The following is a 22,757-nucleotide window of genomic DNA, read 5'->3' as shown; positions in this document are numbered from 1 at the left end:
GCTTTGTCCACTTTCAGTTTTCCTAGCTCTTCCCATACATTCTCTTCTATAAATAGTGTTTCATCTACTCCACCTCCCTCCAGTGTCTTCACTAGCAACAGTCCTTCTCCAGGGTCTTCTTTAGTGAACACTGAACTGAAGTATTTGTTTAATATTTCGGCCATTTCTTCATCTCTCTCCACACATTGATCCTTTTTATCTTTCAGTTTCATTATTCCACTTCGGACCATTCTCCTTTTTCTGATATATCTGAAAAATGTTTTGTCACCTCACCTTACCTCTTTGGCAATCCTTTCTTTCACCTGACTTTTTGCTTTCTTGATTGCTTTCTTCATCTCCCTCAGTTTCACCAGATATTTTTCTTTATGTTCCTCTTTTTGGAATCCTTTATATTTCCTGAATGCTGTTCTTTTTGCTTTTATTTTATAAGCTACCTCCTTATTTCTCTTGCTTTTGTTTCCTTTTCTAACATACAGATTAGTTGCCTTTGTAATTGCTCTTTTTAGTTTGGCCTACCATTGTTCCACCTCTTTCATTTTCTCTGTCTTCCAGTTCTCCCTCTAGGTACTTCCCCATTTCAACAAAGTCCGTATTTTTGAAATTCAAAACTCGGGTCTTCATGTGACTTCTTCATATCCTATTTTCGATATCAAACCGTACCATTCGATGATCACTGGTGCTGAAGTGGGCACCCACTCAGACATTAAAGACATTATCTCCATTAGTGAGCACTAAGTCAAGTATAACCCCCTCCCTCATGGGTTCCATTACCATTTGTTTGAACAGAGCCCCTTGCAGGGTATCCACTATCTCCCTACTTCTGTTAGATTCCACAGAAAGGATTCTCCAGTCTATGTCCGGCAGATTAAAATCTCCAACAATCAGCACTTCTCCCTTCTTTCCCACCTTTTGGAGTCTTCAACCAGATCTCTGTCTAGATCTTCCATTTGAGTCAGAGGCCTGTAAACAGGGTGCTCATTTTCAGACAGCCCCTTCACAGGAAGTAATTGGGTTTTGAATTTTTGCTCTGTCAGTGGGTCAATGTGACACCTGCATGGGCTGCTGGTGTCGGCCAGTGCAGGAGCGCTCTATTTTGCTTTGATACGGCAGAAAACTGCCTAAGGAAAAAATAAAGGAGCATTCAAAAAGATCAGCAACACGTATTTCTCTGAAATTAAATCATTAAAATACATATACATACATACACCAAACTGAAAGGGGACTGTTTGCTTTATGGAAGAACACACATTTTTTTAGAATGTCTTTGTCTAGCACTGCTGCTCTGACATCCTCCAACAACTCTGGAAGGGCAGAGAATGAAATAGCTGGGACAAGGCAGCCTGTAATCTGAGCACTGGGAATGTATAAACTTCAGAAGAGGTTCCAGAGCCAATCTGATGAACCTTTGGAAAAATACACTGGAACCATGGAACTGGTTTCCACCCTTTATCTTTTAAAAAAAGACAGGCCAGTTGCTGGCAGAAATCTGCAGCACATGCAGGCAAAAATCTGCAACAGATTTTCCCATATCAGCTGCAAAACTTCTCTGAGATCAGCAGCTAAAAACAAAAGGAATGGGTTTTTGCTACAGATTACAGGGAAATCCATGAATTATAAGTGAACTCTGTACAACAAAATGGTGCCAGCCACAGGACCAGCGGACACCATTTTTACATACCGGCTGGTGGGGCAGGAACGCCTGGAGATCATTCCTGACCATTTAGGCATTTTGGACTGCTGAATGGAATAAAATGGGTTCAGGGGAGGTGTTAATTTTTAAAGTTTGGATTGTCAGAAGAAGTGTGGCTTTTTTTTTTTTTGGAAGGGAAGAGGGAGCCCAGGACAAAAACAGAATGACTGACAGAGTCTGTGTGTGTGAGAGAGATTGTGTGAAACTGACTGAGCAAAAATGAGACTATGTGAGAGAGAGATACTGAGACACAGAGACACAGTATGAGAGAGAAAAAGAGAGAGAGAGAGGCAGAAAGTGAGACTGAGGACATGAAAGACTGACAGATAGACTGTTTCTATTGTGTGTTAGTTAATGGAAAAAACAATAAAAATCCATCATTAAAAGAAAACAGAATGAAGAGGGGGCAGCAAAGTAACTATTTGCACAGCGCAGTGAAAAGCTAACACCAGCCTGACTGAAAACTTGAGGTTTGTCCTGCAAAGTCCCATTTGGTTCATAGCTGTGCAATTTGGCTAGTTAGCTAGATAAAACTATCTGGCTAATTTAGGCCTGGATTTTCCATTCTCGCAGAGAATGATGAATCCCGGCGGTAAGGGGGGGGGGGGCGAAGGGGGGGCAGGCCTGTGAAAGCCGGCAGCGATCGCACATCACAGTGTTATTGCCTCTGGCTTTCGCACCCAATAGCGCCACCGTGCAAGGTGGCGCTATTGGGCGTGCTACTGGCGGCGATAACGTGGTTTACCTTATCACCGCCAGCGAAGATACCACCACTTCCGCCTCCTCACCACCCCGCCTCCTGCCCTCCCCGCCCCTCGCTTGCTATCGCTTGCGATAAGGGACTTTATTCACAAGCCTTCTATGTGGGACCGTATCAAAAGCTTTGCTGAAATCCAAGTAGATCACATCGAGCGCTCTTCCTCGATCCAATTCTTTAGTCACCCAATCAAAAAAATCAATCAGATTTCTCTGATAACTTCTGGATAACGTCTGAGTTATCTGGGTAAATGCTTCTAAATATGGACCTCCAAACTAATTTCACTGTCCCATGACTAATCGTGCAAAAACAATTATAAATTTATAAACTGTAAACATCAAAAAACAGAAGACCTAAAAAACCAGTATCTAAGTTAGCATCTGAAAAAAATAGGCCCACAATAATTCTGTGTGGAAAGCCTGTCGAGTTATTCAAACCACATCTAAAATCAAATGCAAATATTACAAGCATGCCCTGCTATTTATGACTTTATATTTTAAATTGAAATTGATTTGAAATATAACTTTTGATAGAATTTTCTCTGCTATTATATTTTCCAGCTCAGCAAAAAAAGTAGATATGTATATAAAAAAGATTGCAATGGTTTGTCATCCCCATTAGCAAAATGAAATGGAAAGATATTTCCGTGGGCTTTGCTGGAGATAAAGCAACTACATCTAGATTATTCACATCATGAATCGTGACAACAAAAGCAAGCCTTTCTGTCTCTGATGCACAGAGCCAGCACAGCACTGCTTGCAAACCATGTCTGGCCATGTGCCTGAAGGGTAAGATCTGGCACAGTGATGCATTCACCACTAGAGAGCGGTAATGCCATACCCTCAATGCTGGCAAGCAAAGCCTACTCTCCCGCTCCACCTGCAACATTGGGAATGTGCAGCTAAAATGATGAGCCAGGTTCTGCAGCTGTGAGACTTTGCTTATCCCCTAAAATACCACTGCCTCTGAAGGTTTCCTGGAGTTTCCATTCATCTTTGAACACCCCCCCCTCCACCCCGCCCCAGAGCATGTCAAGACACCTTTCTCCACTTTTAAAACCCAACTACAAATTAATTTTGTTAGCCAGGTATTATAGAGCCTCTCCTACCATCAGCATGCTGTTTCCTCCTTGGTTATTCTTCCCTTCCAGCCATTGTCACCTACCCACCCCAGAGTATCTCCCATTCTTTTTCCACTGTCAGTCTCCTGCTGGTGTACCTGATAGCTCACCCAACTCAATCCAAAGAAGCTGATCCAGACCTTTATTGCCTCACTGCATGTATGGATTTGTCCTGTTTTCCCTGAGAAAGAATGTATCATATTAGTTCCTGAATTTGAGTTCAAATTCATTTTGGAGATCCAAAATGGCCGCATATCAGTGAGGAGCTGCTGTAGGAATATGTAGATGAAATTTACTTTTGATTTGGTATTGTTTATGGAATGGAAAAGGAAGGCCAAGGCTCAGATTTATCCCTTTGAACCCTTGCCAGTGGTTTTCATCTAAAGAGCAGCAGTACATGTACAGGTGTCAACCCCAATGGCTTCAGCAGCTCAACTGAAAGAGGCAGTTTGAGACTGGATGGGGAGGGAAGGTTTCATCAATGGACCTGAAGTGTCCCTAGTGTCGGAGGAGGGCATTTCTCCTTTGCAACAGGCACTGAGCTCCTCCCTAGCTCTTGATGCTGCAGCCCTGTCTGAAAATGCAGCTTGTGTGACACCAATGGGAGGAAGGCCAGGGAGTGTTTGCTTGCTGCCTTAAAAATTTTTAATTTCAGGAAAGAAGGAGGAATTACATGGAAATCAAGCATTTTTATGTAGAGATACGATGAATATAGAGGAAGAGGAGTAGGATAATGGATGCTCTTGAGCAGGTTGAGTTTTCTTTATCCACTATCGCTTTTGAGGAGTGGGATGAGATGATTTTGTTGTTGGCAGATGAATTAACACCAATTCGGCAGCACTTGATAAAAAAAACACTCATATAAGAAGAAACCGTGGTATTCCCAAGTACTTGGAAAGGAGAAACAAAAGCTCCGTCTTTTAGAAAGGAAGTGGAGAAAGAACAAAAGTAGTGGGAATTTGGAAAGTTATAGGATACAATTGGAAAAATATAGAGGTGCTATTGAAAGGGCTAAAAAAAGCATTTTTTATGAAAAAAATTCAGGATGTAAAATTTAATAGCCAATTTCTGTTTGTTACAGTCAAGTATCTAACATCAGCAGGTGATCGAATTCAGGCAAACACTGAACTGCCAAAGCTTCCCTAAAGAAAACTGAAGGTATTTGTGCTAAATCTCCAACTTGTACTGATGTATAGTTAGTTTGCCAGTCAATAATAGCATCATAATGGAATGTTTTTTATTCAATATCATCACTAGAGGTACAACAGATTATAAAAAAAAATGAATCTGGTATATTGCCAGTTGAATCCGATTTAAGTCAATTCCCTAAAGGCGATTAGTGAAGTAATTTCACTGAGAATTACAAGGTTGGTGAATATTTCATTGACAACAGGCATTGTCCCTGATCAACTGAAGAGGGCAGTAGTGCACCCTCTGCAAATTTAATGAATTATCATCCCATATCTTCACTGACCTTTTTGGTAAAGGTTACTGAGAAAATAGTGTATAGATAGCTGAACAGGTATCTAGAAGAAAACTCCCTCTTGAATCCCAATCAGTATGGGTTTAGGAGCGATAACATGAAGTTGCTACTGTTATCTTTGTCAGTTACATTTTTGAGGGATTTTGAGCAGGTTCAAAGGTTCCTATTGGTGCTGCTCGATATATTGGCAGCATTTGAATCAACTGATCATACTCTACTGCTACATCGGCTGTCTGAATTCGGGATATCTGGAGTTTGGAAGACTGGGTTTTCCTCATTTCTTTCAGAAAAAAGCTGTCAGGTAATCTCTGGTATGGGAACTTCTAAATGGTTCGATATTAAAATGGGGGTTCCACAGGGATCTTCCCTGTCTGCTACCCTATTTAATATTTATATTGCACCGTTATGCCAGGTACTGGGAAAATTGGGGGTAGAATACTGGATGTTTGCAGACAATATTCAATTTTGGTTTCCAATTAAGGATTCTCTGAAGGAAGCATTTGAGAAGCTTGATATCATATTTGTCAATCATAAAAATATGGCAAAAAAGTGTTTAGATGATGCCAGTGTGTCAAAGATGTCATTTGAAGGAATTGATCTTGAACTATCGTCAGTTGTACGTAACCTGGGAGCCCAGTTGGATTGTGAATTAATTATGAAAGATCACATGTGTAAGCTGGTGAAAATCGGGTACTTCAAGTTGCGTATATTGCATTGATTAAAGCCATATTTCGGGTTTGATGATTTTCGGTTAGTTATGCAAATGATGGGACTATATAATATTGACTATTGTAACTCACTTCTTCTAGGGTTACCAAAAAACATGATTAAATCAGTACAGTTGATACAAAATTCCGCATCCAGAGTATTTTGTGGAGTGGGGAGGTATGAACATATTATGCCTGTACTTAAGGACCTTCAATGGTTGCCAGTATATTTTAGAATCCGTTTTAAAGTGTTAGTAATAATACATAAGGTACTCTATAAACTGGAAAATGGATGGTTGAAATCAAGATTACAATGGAATGTGCCGCAAAGGGAATTACGGTCTGTGAATAAAGGACTTTTAGTGACAATTCAGAAGTTATCCGGCTAAATGAAGATTTGGGCACTTATCCAGCAAAATTCTAGCTGGATAATAAGTCATCCAGATAAGTTAGGGTCATTTGGGGGGCATAAATGAGAGGAGTTCAGTTAGACAGATAAGTTATCCGGCTAACTCTGGTTAGCCTGCAGGGCTGTCCTTAAAGTTAGTCAGATAAACTTATCTGGCTAACTTTAAGATAGCTGGATATATTCAGCAGTGCCATACAGCAGCTGAATATGACCTCCTTGGAACTCGGAAAATTCATATAGAACAAGTGTTCACAATTGGAAGAGCATGAAAGTACTATTACAAAGGACAATTTAGTCTTGCATGAGAAACTGGAGGACATGGAAAATGCTGTCAGAAGATGGAAATTGTGTTTTATTAATTTTCACAGATTGAACTCATTGTCTTATATAATGAGTTTACGACATTATATGAATCAGATTTTGTCCATTCCCACTGAGTACTCATATATAAGATCTACTCACTGCCACAGAGCCAAAAGGTTGGTTCAGGAGCTGAGGCTGTTAAATCACCTGGACTGTCATTTGACAGTTCAGATGTTTCTACGTTATTGATGAAATTTGATGAAGTAGTGATATCTCTTTTTCTACCTTGTTGGTGAATTTTGTTTTAGAATCTGATACAGCATTGGTGTTTAAGCTTTCCCTTTGGCATAGAGATAAGTTACAATTCTAAAATCAGGGCCTTCCCTGATGTAGAAAAAGAGACTCAGAAAAGAAGGCAGTCTTTTCTGATATTTATACCTCAGATATTGCAAATGGGGTACTGCTTTTTAAAAAATACCTTTGTAAATGTATAATTATTTATCCAGGTACTATACATATATTCTTTGAACCCCAGCAGCTCGCTGGCCTGTTAGAAAGCTGCATTTACACTCTTTCAAGTTCAGGGTAGCTGTAGATAATATGTTATATTCAACTGCATGCCATTTTTGTCTTGTTTTTCTTTTTTTCATTCAGTTCCTCTTAGAGATGCAGTGTATGAGTTTCTCATTTAAATTTTGGGCTTAATACACTGATTAACCTTAGTATATATATTTATTTATTTTAGCCTTAAGTATGCTATATGGATATCTTTTTGTTTCCTTGTTAATTACTTATTTTTGACTCAAGAAGAAATTTTTGTATTATATTAAAACTTTATAAATATTAAATATTACAAAAAAATTAATCTGTGCCCCAGACGGGAGAGGAGAAGATCTGGTGCCTGTTTGGGAGCAAAGTGCCAATCTCTCTGTTGGGTTTAACAACAAATGGGTCAAACAGATAGTGTGGTATGCCTTTAAAGGGTGAGGTATTGTGACTATATAATCCTGAGTTTGAGTTTGGTGGGAAGAGTTGGGGAGATTGCAGCAATCCACAAGAGGTATGGTATGCCTAGGGCGACTCTCCCAAAGAAGAGAGCTCTTCAGGGGCTTTCTCCCTCAAGGAGAAAGGCCCTAGGCTAGAGAGATATGTTTCTGCCCACCAGAGAAACAGATGAGGGACCCATCCTGGGTCCTGGATGGAGATGGCAGTGGTCCAGAAGCTTATGGAATGAAGTAAGTCCCACCATTGTGGAAGATCTGGGAGCGAGGTGGTCCAGGGAGGCATGAGTTGGGGAATCTGGGGATCTCTTTTCCTAATTTCACATGCATAAAGAAATTTAACAATTCACTGTGCCAAATAGCTGCTGTTCCATAGAAGTGTCCCATTTTCTTAATTACAGCACTCAAAACATTGTCAAAACTATTTGTGAAACCCCAGGTAGAGGTTAGGTGGGCTCTCCCACCCAGAATCTTTCCAGGGAACTCCTAAGTGATATTAGGATCTCATTTGGAAGGCTTGTCAGATATGCATTTCTTTCAGTTAAATTTTTAAATATGATATATATTAGATCTGTTTGTTTTGAAATGTTAATCCTCTTATCAGGAACATCTTCTTCCATACACTGGTTGCCACTCAGAGCAAATAATTTGCTTATTTCCACTGTGTCAAGGCAATGCTGCTTGGGCAATTCCCGGGCCTCCACAGAGCTGGATTTAAGACTCTGACATCCCAGGGCTCTGATAGCAGGAGGCAAGGCTCCCCCATGGATTGAAAGAGGGAATTATCCCCCTGGGGTTTGTTTACCCAGGATACATCTGCCCAAGTCCTTTCTCATCTGCACACCTCTGTTCTCTGATGGCTTCTTCCCAGGTCTTCCTCTCCTCTCACCTCATCTCCATCACATGGCAGCAATGAAAATAAGATTAGCATGAGATCTGTGAGCTGGTATGCTCTCCAAGCTCCAAGGCCCTGTGGTGGCTCCACCCCCTTGCCCCACATGGACTTCCTGATACTAAGGAAACACAAGGGTCAGGATCATTGTAGAGCTTTGACCTCTGGGACAGCACCTTACAAATTTGGTGTTGAAGGCAACAGCCTATTTAAAAAAAAAAAACAACTGGGTCTGTACATCCCCTCTCTGCAGTCTGCTCATTCACAATTGGCAGTAGCAAGGCCCTCCATTTCAATCATGTGTCTGGAGACCCCAGTCCTAGCAATCCTGTAACTACTGCCAGGACTTGACTCATTGTTAAGTAAAGAGACCTATGGTCCTTTCATTAACATGTATACTCCTCCTACAGGAGGACATATTGAGACTATCAGAGTAAAGAGTAGACTGAACCATTTGCTATTGCATCCCCGTTTAGGAGTGGGCACAATGGTGTAGTCCAGGATGTTGATCAGAGAAGCCTGAGAATGTTCTGGTCAGAGTTCAGAGTTGAGACCCTGGAAACGGGAGTGGTGCCAAGTGACTGAAGAAGAGCTGCGGTAGTCCCAGTTCACAAGAGTGGAAGCAGAGAAGAGGCTGGAAATTACAGTTAGCTTCACCTCAGTGGTGGGAAAATTAATGTAGATTCTGCTGAAAGAAAGGATAGTGAACTACCTACAATCTAGTGGCTTGCCTGATGACAGAACAGATTCACCAGGGGAAGGTCCTGTCAGAAGAATCTGATTGATTTCTTTGATTGGGTGACTAGAGAATTGGATCAGGGAAGAGTGCTCGATGTGATTTACTTGGATAGTAAAGCCTTCGACACGGTCCCACATAGAAGGCTCGTGAACAAAATGAGAAGCTTGGGAGTGAGCGCCAAGGTGGTAGAATGGATTACAAACTGGTTGACGGATAGAAGAAAGAGTGAGGTGGTAAATGGAACTTACTCTGAAGTGAGAACGGTGTTAAGTGGAGTGCCACAGGGATCGGTGTTGGGACTGGTTCTCTTCAATGTCTTTGTGAGCGACATTGCAGAAGGGATAGAAGGTAAAGTTTGTCTATTTGCGGATGTTACTAAGATCTGCAACAGAGTGGATACGCCAGAAGGAGTGGAGAGAATGAGGCATGATTTAAAGAAGCTTGAAGAGTGGTTGAAGATATGGCAACTGGGATTTAATGCCAAGAAGTGTAGAGTCATGCATCTGGGATGTGGTAATCCAAAGGAAATGTATGCGATGGGGGGTGAAGCGCTGCTGTGCATGGAGCAGGAGAGAGACCTTGGGGTAATAGTGTCTAGCGATCTAAAGATGGCAAAGCAATGTGACAAGGCGATAGCTAAAGCTAGAAGAATGCTGGGCTGCATAGAGAGAGGAATATCTAGTAAGAAAAAGGAAGCGATAATTCCCTTGTACAGGTCCATGGTGAGGCCTCACCTGGAGTACTGTGTTCAGTTTTGGAGACCATATCTCAAAAGGGACAGAGACAGGTTGGAGACGGTTCAGAGTAGGGCGACCAAAATGGTGGGAGGTCTCCATCAAATGACTTATGAGTGTTACGCCCATTGGTCGCAGACGGCCGCGACCACTGTTGCTCACCTCTTGCTTCACGGCTCTGACTCCACTAGGAAGACTCGTGGCCTCCGCCAGTTATCGCCGGCCTGTCCACCCCTGTTCCAGGGCCTCCCTGGACGGCGTGGACTCTGCCAACTGCTATCTTACCCTCGGAACTCCTTAGGCGCGAGCACTTTCGGGTCAGTCTTATCCACGTCATGGCGGGAACATCGGGGGCATCCCCCCCGGATGACGTCATTCATCGTGGACTCTTTAGCCAGCTGGCCTGTCTGCCTACAACTTAGCAACGAGTTCCCTCATTGCTGAATCCGCTTCTCTCACTATGGACACGTTCCAGCTCCTGCTTCCTCGGCGTGAGACGTCCCGGGTACCAACTCCTCGGGGGCCCCTTTCTCGTCTCTGGCTATCTGCTCCTCTGAGGGCCATGCGCCTAGGACCGCTGCCTGCCCGCTCCATGGGGCCTTCTCTGGAACCATCTCTACTTCCTCTGTGAATACTTCGCTTGCAGACCATTACCATATTCTCTTTACTGAGGAACCCTCATCGGTGTATCCCGCTATGTGGACCACTACCGCATCATCTTTACTGAGGAACCCTCATCGGTGTGCCCCGTTCTGCGGACCACTACTTATCATCTCTACTGAGGAACCCTCATCACAGACCACTACCGTACCATCTCTACAGAGGGATCTTTCCTCCTGGGTATACCCCACTCCACAGACCCTGTGGAACCTCTGTGTCTGTGTGACTTTCTTGCCTGCACTCCCTGCTCCGCAGGCAGTGCCTCTCTCTCTCTCTCCAGTACCTGCTGCCCTGCACACCTAGCAGCTGAGACCTCGCCTCCCAGCGGTGAGGCTCACAGGGCTCCTCCTCGTGAGCAGTACCATCTCTCACCTTGGACCAGGGCTCACAAACTCACAAATCCTAACAATGAGGAGAGGTTGAAGGACCTAAATATGTATACTCTGGAGGAGAGGAGGAGCAGAGGAGATATGATACAGACCTTCAGATACTTGAAAGGTTTAAATGATGCACGATCAACAACAAACCTTTTCCACTGGAAAGAATTCAATAGAACTAGGGGGTCATGAAATGAAACTCTGGGGAAGACGACTCAGAATCAATGTCAGGAAATATTTCTTCATGAACTGGGTGGTGGACGCCTGGAATGCATTGCCAGAGGATATGGTGAAGGCAAAAACCATGCAAGATTTCAAAAGGGCATGGGATAAACACTGTGGATCCCTAAAGGCAAGGGGGAGGGGAATGAAGTAAGAAGCTTGGAGGTAACTTGCTGGAATGGCAGATACTACCCTTAACAAATAAGTCGTCACATGGGGGTAACTTGCTGGTATGGCGGATTCTACCCTTAACAAGCCTTCATACTGTGATGCAACCCTATCATTGCTCACTGCTTCAACGGCAGGGGGAAAAATGGAAAAGAGTAATGGGTTTCAGTCAACCAACAAGGACATTGAACTGTACAGTCTGGAAAAACAAATAAGCATGGGGGAAATTTGCTTGATGCAGCAGTTACTACCCTTAATTAAAAGGTCTAAAACCATACTTCTGATGCAACTCCAATATTGCTCTCTGTTTCAACTGCGGGGGGGGGGGGGGGGGTAAGGTAATTCAACCCCAAACAGTAACCAACAAGAGCATGGGGGTAACTTGCTTGATGTGGCGGTTACTACGCTTAACTAAAAAGCCTAATACTACACTTCTGATGCAACTCCAACATTGCTCTCTTATTTCTACGGTGGGGGGAGGGGGGGGGGGAAACAGACAACAGTAACAGTAACCAACAAGAGCCCTGATCTTGGCCGTCTGAGTCACTGATAAGTATAGAAAACTGGTAACTTTGCTATGGGAGCTTGCTGGGCAGACTGGATGGGCTATAAGGTCTTTTTCTGCCATCACTTCTATCTTTCTATGTTTCTCTCATCTCTAGGCAGGAGTTTGGGGAAGAGGGAATATTTGCCTTCTATCTCCAGAGTCCTATAGTAGTGTACAGAGGGTTACACAGGAAAATCCCTGTGGTTTGTGCTTCTTATACTGCACTAGAAGTTGTTGTTCCAGAGAGATCAAAAGTGGGGAGAAGAGTATTGCCACTCTGAGGGAGTAAACCTCTTTCCCTGAGTCTATTTTTTCATGACGGAAAGAGGACCCTGATCTGAGTTAGGAGGAATGAGAAATGAGTGTCAGCAGCCTGTCCAAAGTAACTGGCGGTGTAGAAAAGGAAAGGCAAAATTTGCCCATCCCATGCTCTCATCCAGTGATCCAGCAGTCCAAAAGAGAGAAAGGAATGCAAGAGAAGGATTCAAGTGTTTATAGAATCAAACACAGAAAGATTTTTGGGAGTTATAGAGCCCAGCACCTGGCCAAGGGAGCCTTAAACCCAGGAAACAGAATGAAGGGATCTCAGGCACATATAACTGCAAAGATTAGTAACTCCCTTATCAGTGCCTGATGGAGGACTTCCTTGTTTAGAAATTGTACCAATTACAACTTTCAAATCTGAATGGTTTAGCAAAGACTTTTATTTTGTGTTATGTGGCTCTTTGGTTATATACTATCTAAAAGACTTGGGCCCCGGAGGTTAAACCTCCCTCTCTCTTCAAAGAATCCATGCCAGTGTTTTGCTGGCATCTAGTGTGCTCCCCAGTCTTCGAGGTATACCAGGAAGGGATGTTATTGATATCGTCAGGATAAAACCAGACACCAGTACAAAGTCCACCAAGCCCATAGTGGCTCAGCTTGTTGTCACTGCTGGGCCTACTGCCAATCAAGCATTGATGAAGGATACTTCCATCATTATCACCTCAGAGACACCCCCCCCCCCCCCACATAGTCACTATTAAAAACCAGTCTGCCCAGCACTTGATAAGAATGTGGCTGTTCCCCCCAGTCATGCCTAGAAAGTCCACTAAGACGACAAATGGTTTGCCTGAGTGAGAACGATGGTAAAGCTTCTCTCACTGTCACCACAAAGAGATCTCACCCTCTCGTCTTTGTTTCTGAGGCAGTAATGTCTTCAGACAGATGGATGCCTCAGATGCTGCATATGATGGCAGTCACCCAAGTGCTGCCAGAGCCCACAGAGGAGTCAGCTGTCCTCCAAATTCTATCAGATGGGATGGAGATTCCCTCAGTGAACTCAGGTATGTCCAAGAGCAGCATGCAACAGGGACAGGAGAACATCAAGACTGTGCAAGTTGAACATACCCTGTCCCTGCTGCCAACATAGTAGTAGGAATGTGCTTTAACTTGAAAGAAAACAGGAAATTTAGTTCTGAAAACAAAACAAACATAAAAACAATATTTCATTCGTTTTCAATTTCATTTATAGTTTCGTAGCCAGCTCCTAGTCCCATCACGTCACCAACACAAAAACCTGCACCTTCCACTTTTAAAAAATTCTTCCTCTAGGCCCTCTCTCCATTTTCCCATCAATGCCTATTCCAGAATGGTACCAGTTGATCCGAGGCTGGTTCCATTTTTTTGTATGGCAAACACTGAAGATGGTACTGGCCTTGGTTAAGCCGACACCATTCTGAAATAGGCACCAGTCGGACAGGTGCAACTGGGGATTGGAGGTTTTCTTTTAAGTAAAAGGCTCAGATTTTTGTGGTGGAGCTGAGCAGACAAAATATTTTATAGAGTCCTTATACCATTTAAAGGGTCCATTTGAGAGAGCTCTAACACTAAACTTTCAAAAGGGAAACTTTGATAAAATGAGGAAAATAGAAAAAACTGAAAGGTGCAGCTGCAAAGGTTAAAATGTTCAACAGGCATGGACATTGTTTAAAAATACAATACTAGAGGCGCAGTCCATATGTATTCCACACATTAAGAAAGGTGGAAGGAAGGCAAAATGATTACAGTCATGGCTAAAAGGTGAGGTGAAAGAGGCTATTTTAGCCAAAAAAACATCCTTCAAAAATTGGAAGAAGGATCCATCTGAAGAAAATAGGATAAAACATAAGCATTGTCAACTTAAGTGTAAAACATTGATAAGACAGGCGAAGAGAAAATTTGAAATGAAGTTGGCCATAGAAGCAAAAACTCATAATAAAAACTTTTTAAAATATATCCAAAGCAAGAAACCTGTGAGGGAGTCGGTTGGACCATTAGATGACAGAGGGGTTAAAGGGGCTCTTAGGGAAAATAAGGCCATTGCAGAAAGACTAAATGAATTCTTTACTTCCGTGTTTACTAATGAGGATGTTGGGGAGATACCAGTTCCAGAGATGGTTTTCAGGGGTGATAATTCAGAAGAACTGAATGAAATCACTGTGAACCTGGAAGATGTAGTAGGCCAGATTGACAAACTAAAGAGTAGCAAATCACCTGGACCGGATGGCATGCATCCTAGGGTACTGAAGGAACTCAGAAATGATATTTCTGATCTATTAGTTAAAATTTGTAATCTTTCATTAAAATCATCCACTGTACCTGAAGACTGGAGGGTGGCCAATGTAACCCCAATATTTAAAAAAAGGCTCCAGGGGCAATCCTGATAACAATAGACCAGTGAGCCTGACTTCAGTGCTGGGAAAAATAGTGGAAACTATTCTCAAGATCAAAATCGTAGAGCATATAGAAAGACATGGTTTAATGGAACACAGTCAACATGGATTTACCCAAGGGAAGTCTTGCCTAACAAATCTGCTTCATTTTTTTTGAAGGGGTTAATAAACATGTGGATAAAGGTGAACCAGTAGATGTAGTGTACTTGGATTTTCAGAAGGTGTTTGACAAAGTCCCTCATGAGAGGCTTCTAAGAAAACTAAAAAGTCGTGGGATAGGAGGAGATGTCCTTTTGTGGATAACAAACTGGTAAAAAGATAGGAAACAGAGAGTAGGATTAAATGATCAATTTTTCTCAGTGGAAAAGGGTGAGCAGTGGAGTACCTTAAGGATCTGTATTTGGACCAAGGATTTTCAATATATATATATATATATATATATATATATAAATGATCTGGAAAGGAATAAGATGAATGAGGTTATCAAATTTTGTGGATGATACAAAATTATTCAGAGTAGTTAAATCACAAGCGGATTGTGATACATTACAGGAGGACCTTGCAAGACTGGAAGATTGGGCATCCAAATGGCAGATGAAATTTAATGTGGATAAGTGCAAGGTGTTGCATATAGGAAAAAATAACCCTTGCTGTAATTACACAATGTTAGGTTCCATATTAGTAGCTACCACCCAGAAAAAAGATCTAGGCATCATAGTGGATAATACTATAAAATCGACGGCTCAGTGTGCTGCAGCAGTCAAAACAGCAAACAGATTGCTAAGAATTATTAGGAAAGGAATGATTAATAAAATGGAAAATACCATAATACCTCTGTATCGTGCCATGGTGAGACCGCACCTTGAATACTGTGTACAATTCTGGTCGCCGCATCTCAAAAGATATAGTTGTGATGGAGAAGGTACAGAGAAGGGCAATCAAAATGATAAAGGGGATGAAAGAGCTCCCCTATGAGGAAAGGCTAAAGAGGTTAGGGCTGTTCAGCTTAGAGAAGAGAAGGCTGATGGGAGATATGATAGAGGTCTTTAAGATCAGGCGAGGTCTATAATGGGTAAATGTGAATTGGTTATTTACACTTTCAGATAATAGAAGGACTAGGGGGCATTCCATGAAGTTAGCAAGAAGCACATTTAAGACTAATAGGAGAAAGTTCTTTTTCACTCAACGCACAATTAAACTCTGGAATTTGTTGCCAGAAGATGTGGTTAGTGCAGTTAGTGTAGCTAGGTTCAAAAAAGGTTTGGATAAGTTCTTGGAGAAGCCCATTAACGGCTATTAATCAAGTTTACTTAGGGAATAGCCACTGCTATTAATTGCATCAGTAGCATGGGATCTTCTTGGTGTTTGGGTAATTGCCAGGTTCTTGTGGCCTGGTTTGGCCTCTGTTGGAAACAGGATGCTGGGCTTGATGGACCCTTGGTCTGAACCAGCATGGCAATTTCTTATGTTCTTATGCAGCGCAACACAACAGACAGGGAGAAAACCTACCTTCACAGCGTGGCCACTTCCCGTCCCACTGGGAGTTTCCTTGACAAGTGAGTTTGGAACTCCCTTCTAGCTGGTAGCCTTCATGGCAGGTCACATAACACTCTGTTTTATAGGAGGCATTGCTTGTGGAGCAGTTCACATATCCATGTTCGGGTGCATGAAGTTTTGGGCATGTTCGCACTGTGATGTAGGAAAAACAAAAGAAAAAGGTTATTCTGCTAGATACATTTGCTTTCTTTTTATCTTCTGCTTACTGTCATCCCACATGAACCTAGTACGCAAGAATACTTCAGTAAATAAGCTATTTTGTAATGTCCAAGGAAGAATACAGGATATCCACTGAAGCTAACCAACGACAGGGTGCAGTGTAGTTCTCTGAGGTAAGGGGGTAGGGTTTAAAGAAAATTGCTGAGATCCAATCCCAGAAAGTAGGCTTCTCAAGCTATGATGCTGATTCTGGTACGAGACCTTCCCGCTTTTATCCCAGTGGATATCACTGCTGTTCATAAAACTCTTGTGCAGGATGAATAAGACATTCTCGATTAATCAGCAGTGGCTCTCTCATTCATAAGAGCAAGTTGTTCCACACTAAACATACATATCCTTTACAGTCGCCTCTGGGAATCTGTGTACAGCTGTGAATACTGTAGCCACAGGCCATGTAGTCTGCACACATATCTTTGTTTTAATCTGGCCGAGTTGCCTGCAGGCACTACAAAAGTGCTGGGAAAAAAAGAGCCAGTGCACTGGGGCAAAGCCGGTCTTCCTGCCATGAGGTAGCACCTTCTGCTCCTCTTTTTCCCAGAGAACATGCATTTATTTATTTAATACCGTACAAATCATCTGAAGCCACAAGAATGGTTTCCAATAAAAACAAAATATTAAAACACAATTAAACAATTTAGCACAATCTGCATATACTAAACGTATGCAAATAAAAGTGAAAACCTCTGGCTCTGCTTTTTTTTTCAGGACTTCCTACATTTTGCTAGATTGCTGGAGCTCTAGAGTGCAAGTGAATGATTGTCGGGTTGCGGAAGCAGAAATGCCCAACTATATATAGCACTTTAGTGTGCTTTCTAACCTGGCAGAGTTGCTAGCCCCAACGAAATAACAAAACACAGTCAGTTACACTCAGCTAGAGAGAAGTTCGGAATTAAAGTTGTGCATCCCACAATCCATTCCTTTCCACAGATAACTATTGTACCAGATTGACACACTGTGCACCCTGCAGTGCTTCAAAACAAACAAAACAAAATACATAAGGTAAGCAACCCATCCAGGGCCAATCAGAGGAGGGCAGAAGAGCCATTGAACCTGGGTCTTAAACTTTAAAAAGGGCCCACAAAAGCTTTTTTTTTTTTTTTGGTGCTTTATTTTGTTTTCATGTATTGTCATTTTTTAATTTTATTATGGCTAAGGACCCCAAAAACTGGAAGTCACCCAGGCCCCTCTGGACCTGTGACAAGGCCTGTATCCATCATATATTGTTTAATAAAATAATTGCGAAAATCATGAAGCTGCTTCTCTTCAATTCCCCCGAATCCACAAGGATCAGCTGTTGGGAACGGTGTCACAAACTGCCCGATACAAAATATTATCTGACAGGTGCATGTAGCCTGTACGCAGGGCCGGCTCTTCCATTAGGCAGACTTTTTATTCAGTAAAATATCTTACTCGCCTGTACATTATTATGCTCCAGGTGATTGCCTAGAGCACAGCAATTTGGGGGCAGCACCAGGGGCCTCCCTACACATAGGCAGACAGGGCCAATGTCCCAAATCTCAGGGTGCAGAGAACAGCCTCTCTGCTTCCAGCTCCAGCCCCTCCCCTCCCAGGCAGCACGCAGGGAACAGAACAGGAGGAGAGACAGAGCAGAGCAAAGAAGTGCCACTGCACTAATCCTAATCCAGCCCCTCCCCTCCCAGGCAGCACACAGGGAACAGAACAGGAGGAGAGACAGAGCAGAGCAAAGAAGTGCCACTGCACTAATCCTAATCCAGCCCCTCCCCTCCCAGGCAGCACGCAGGGAACAGAACGGGAGGGGAGCCAGAGCAGAGCCACTGCACTAATCCTAATCCAGCCCTTTCCTCTCCCTCCTCCATTCTTGCCATTCCGAAAACAGGAGGGGAGCGGGTGAGGTTAGAGCGGTCAAAGCAGAGTAGGTTCAGATCATTTTACTGGCATTACAATGTACATATGTTGCCAAAGTAATACAGAGCATGGTTAAAATAAAACGTAAAAGAATACAAAATAGTGAAAATAACTGTAAAATAAAATTGGAAGGTATAGAAAGGACAATAGCCGGATTCTGGTGCTGGTTAGGCAATGTTTCTGGCCTAGTGTCAGGATAAATATTTTACTGCTAGAGCTGCTGTTTCTCATGTTTTCCCTCAGTATTATACAGTTTTTTTTCTGCTTGTTCTTTTGTGGGAAGTCTTTGATTTTCTCTGTCGGTTCTAGGACATGTGTATGTCTGATATATTTGTATTTTTCACAGCACAGGAGGAAATGCATTTCTGTTTCTATTTCTGCACTGTTGTATTTCATAGAGAGTCTGGCTTCTTGGAGTTTTCAGTTCATTTTTTGTTGCCATATATCTACGTGTAATTTGTGGTCATTTATTCTGGAATTGGTGTGCCTTTTTTGTGTTCTGTGTGAGTGACCAACATGAGGAATTCTGCTAATGCGTAACTTTGTATAGTCCAGCTTGTTCTATTTTCCAAATAGGAGGTTTATTGCTAATAATATATTTGGGTATTTAGTCTGCCTTTCCAAAGAATGCTCAAGGCAGCTTACAGCATTACTAGAATTCAGTTACATTAAGTCCCTGTCCAAAAAAGCTTATAGGCTAAATGGGTACTGTTGTGATGCTGCTTGTGGGTTAGGCCCACAAGTAGCCTCTTAACTTGCAGCAGAGCCCGGAGGCCGCCACTGACGCCTGCTATCTCCGTGGCCTAGAGGCTCCCGCCATCACCGCCACTGCCACGGCGGGGAACCGCCACTGTCTGGGTCTCCTTGCAGCCTGGCACCACCCCTTCCTAATCTTCACGGCCTGGAGGCCGCCACTGACACCACCATCTCTTTGCGGCCTAGAGGCAGCTGCTGAAGCTCCTCTTTTGCGGCCCAGAGGCCATCGCGGAGCTCCTCTTCTCGCGACAGAGAGCCGCCATCAATCTTCTGTCTTCTCGCAGCAGGGAGCCACTGTCATTAGGGCCTGCTTCTTCTTCGTGGCTTGGACGCCGCTCTCCATGGTCCTGCCTCCTCCTAGGCACGCGGCCACGCATCTCTTCAGGATTTAAAGGGCCCGCTGTGGGCAGGGCCCTGTGGCTCCTCCTGATGACGTTCCTGAGGCATCTCCTCTTCAGCCCTAACAGAAGGGCCTCTCTTCAGTCTGTCATGGCCTTTGCAAGGAGTTAGTCAGCTCCTGGATTCTCCGTTCCAGCTCTTTGATCCTGGAGACCTCCGTGATTCTTCCTCGCTTCTTCAAAGCACTCTGTTCTTCGTGAGAATTCCCTTGTCTTCGTCTGTGGTTCCTGATCCTTCGTCTTCATCTTTGTCTGCATGTCCTGGTCTCTCGTTGGATACTGTGTCCTCATCCATCCCATCTTCAAGGTGTTCCTGTCTTCAGATGCTCCACTCTCTGGATGTTCCTAGTTCCGATGTTCCCGCTCCAGAGGTACCTGATGTTCCATGCTCCATGTTGCAGACGTCCCAGATGTCCTTATCTCCAGAGGTCCCTGACGTCCAGTTGTCCCGATGTCCTGATGTTCCGATGTCCTGATTTACCAGATGTCCTGATTTACCAGATGTCCTACGTTCCTGTCTTGATCCTGAAGTCTTCTTCACCAGGTCTTCATCCAGATTCCAGGTTCCTTTCTTCCATCCTTCCTGGCATGCCTCTGTTGTGTTCCGTGACCAGCCCATGGGGGGCTGTGTAGGGCGCTTCGTGGCACAAGGCCTACCTTCACGTTTGCAGCGCCAGCCTCCAGTAGACCCTTGCTTTTAATGTTCCTGAATCTGAGTTCCAAGTCCTGAGTCTTGTATCCTGTTCCCAGTTTTCGGAGTTCCCTATGCCTGCTTCTGTCCATGCCCAAGACTCTGTCAGAACCTGCTCCACTTCAGCGTGGTCCGTGACCAACCACTGGCGGCTGTGTAGGGCGCGCCCCGGTGCAGGCCTCTCCTGAATCTTCATCATGTCCTGGCTTCAAGTTCCACTGCTTCATCTGGAGTCTGCTTCGCCTCCAGCATGGTCCGCAACCAGCCATAGACGGCTGTATAGGGCACGCCGCAATTCAGCCTCACCCAGTACTTTCTCCTGAATCCTTGCCTGAAATCTCCTAGTATTCTGAATCCTCGCCTGAGACCTCCGAGTAACCTGAAACCTAGTCTGAGTCTTCTGAGCATCCTGTATCTCAATCCACATCTGAGCATCCTGAATCCTGGTTCTAGTCCTTGTCTTGTCCAAGTCTCCAAGGATCCACATCTTGTCCAATTCTCCAAGTATCCTCGTCTCGTCCAAGTCTCCAACTATCTACGTCTTGTTCCTGTTCCAGTACCATCCTCGACCTCTGTCCGTCCCGTCGCATCTGCCGTTACCAAGCGGTTCGGGTTCAGCAGGGGTCAGGGCTCCTGGTCTTCAACCTGTCCGCCCGTCCTTGGACATGTCTTGCCAGCCTCGGCACTTCTTCAGAGTTCTCAGGGGTCGTGCCGTGGCCTAAGGGTACATTATCTTCCCGGAAATGGAACCGCTCCCTAGCACTTCCCCAACAGGTACCTGGCATAGCAGATTACAAAACTTAATTTGTTATCAAAAAAGAAGCGGAACTGTGGAGTGGAGTGTGAGGGGAGGGGGCGAAGAGCAGGGCCATGGCCAGATGTAACCTGTCGGGGGAGGGGGGGGCAGGAACTCTCTCCCAAATACTTCCTCCTCCTTACCCCAGTGCTCCTCCATCCCCAGCCTCCACAAGCATTCAACCTCCATTCATCTTTTGCTCCACTTCCTCAGATGACAGACAAAAAATAGCAGAATGCTATTCTAGGTCTACCATAAATTAAACCACAGGGAACAGATGCAAAATAGAGTTGAAGTAGCACAAGTTTTGAAACTTGTGAGCAGTAATGCCACTCATCAATATTTCAACTCTGGCTACTATGCTAATACTAATTCAACCCCCTTTTTTATTTCTATTCTATGTGCTGCCTTCACTGCTCCAGGATCACACTCTCTCCTCCTGTGGCTGCTTTCTGTTCTGTCTGCTTCAGGTTTTCCTCGCCCCGCCGCCCTAGGCTGCCTAGAGAACACCCCACCTGCTCTTCCTGCTGGGAAAAATAGTCATGCTATTCTAGTGCATTGCCAGCATTTCATAGATAAAATGTTTGATGTTTGAATTCTTGGAGTGCATGCAGCTTGGCTATTAGGGTTGTGAGTGACTTTTAAGCAAGATTTTATATTACTTCACAACATGCCTGGTTTTAGAGGGAGTTTGTGTTACTGTTATTGAGGTGACAAAGAAATGTGACGATTTTTTGCATAGTAAGTAGTAAGGGGAACATCTTATCTTAGACCAATCAGCCATTTCAGAGATTACCTTCAGTCAATGTGGTATGGATTTCTTTTCATTTATAAATTTTATGTATTTCTTGATTTATTTATTTTTTTGCAGTCTATCCCCAAAAATCACAAATGAGATGTTCATTAGGCATTATGGCTTTACAATTATAATGAACTATTGTTAGCAATATTCAGAAACCTGGAGAACAAACAAGTTATTCAGCTAAAGTGAGCCAGATAACTTGCCCGGGATATCATGATTGTTGACTTTAATTATCAAAATCTCAGGTGAGGGGGCTGAAAATTAGGGCGCAAGGCTGAAGGTTCAGAGTGTCTAATACCCTTGCCCTGCCTATTGAACATAATTTGTGTCATCAGAGCCAGGATGGACCCATTGAATTGGCTTCTAAGTGAGATAGATGTGTTTGTCCGAAGCTGAAATGAGAGAGGTCTGACAGACTCAATTCAGGTCACACTGAGTCAGAATTGAGAACAAATAGTACAACCATCATTTTCTTTCACCCTCTCACTTCTCAATTTCTTTGGGTTTGGAGACATTACAAATATTCTCTCGACTGACTCACTCGGCTCTAATTTATACATCAACCTGCCAATAAGTTAACAGGGCAATATCTCCTTCTCCCTGGCTCCTCCACAAATCCCTCCCCATCCGTAATGGTAAACAATTCTTTTTTTAATAAAAATGTTCCTAAAACTCCCCAGTATGAGAGGAAGTTCCCTCTGAATGTGGGTGCAGCTTTCGCTGATTGGTAAAACTTTTGATACAGTTACATGGGCTTCAGACGGTAAAGAAACCCTGCCAGCATTTTCCTCAGGGATAAGCTGTACACCTTTCCAAGAAGACAAATTATAGTGAAGTGGTATTCCCATCTTGCCTGCTTTTATTTACACAGTTCATAAAAGAATGACTTTATTACAGTACTTGATCTTACTACAGACATCTGGAAGAACTTGCAACTACCTTACGTTATCCTCAAAACAATCCTTCTGCAATGGCAAACAACTTCACGGGCACTGCTCCTACTGCTACCCCTGCAATGTGGAAATTCAGGGAGAATTTCTGGGATCACTGAGTAGTTTTTCCACTTCCCCGGTTGCCTCTCTTATGCTGTTTTACATTATACTTGCACACCACCTTCCTCAAACAAAGGTTTGGCTGAAAGGGGTTTAC

The 22,757-nt window shown here is 43.4% G+C and overlaps 1 protein-coding gene across 1 annotated transcript in view; it reads right to left on the bottom strand.

Annotated features, from left to right (window-relative positions):
* The window catches only part of SVEP1 (sushi, von Willebrand factor type A, EGF and pentraxin domain containing 1), a 534,033-nt gene that overhangs the window by 346,422 nt on the left and 164,854 nt on the right, over nucleotides 1-22,757 (bottom strand). The window contains exon 6 of the mRNA XM_029614894.1: nucleotides 16,012-16,191. Coding sequence (XP_029470754.1) covers nucleotides 16,012-16,191 — 180 coding nt within the window. The remainder of the gene's footprint in view (nucleotides 1-16,011; nucleotides 16,192-22,757) is intronic.

This window comes from Rhinatrema bivittatum, chromosome 1 (genome assembly GCF_901001135.1).
Source record: "Rhinatrema bivittatum chromosome 1, aRhiBiv1.1, whole genome shotgun sequence".
Lineage (NCBI taxonomy): Eukaryota > Metazoa > Chordata > Amphibia > Gymnophiona > Rhinatrematidae > Rhinatrema > Rhinatrema bivittatum.
This window is presented reverse-complemented; position numbering and strand designations above follow the sequence as displayed.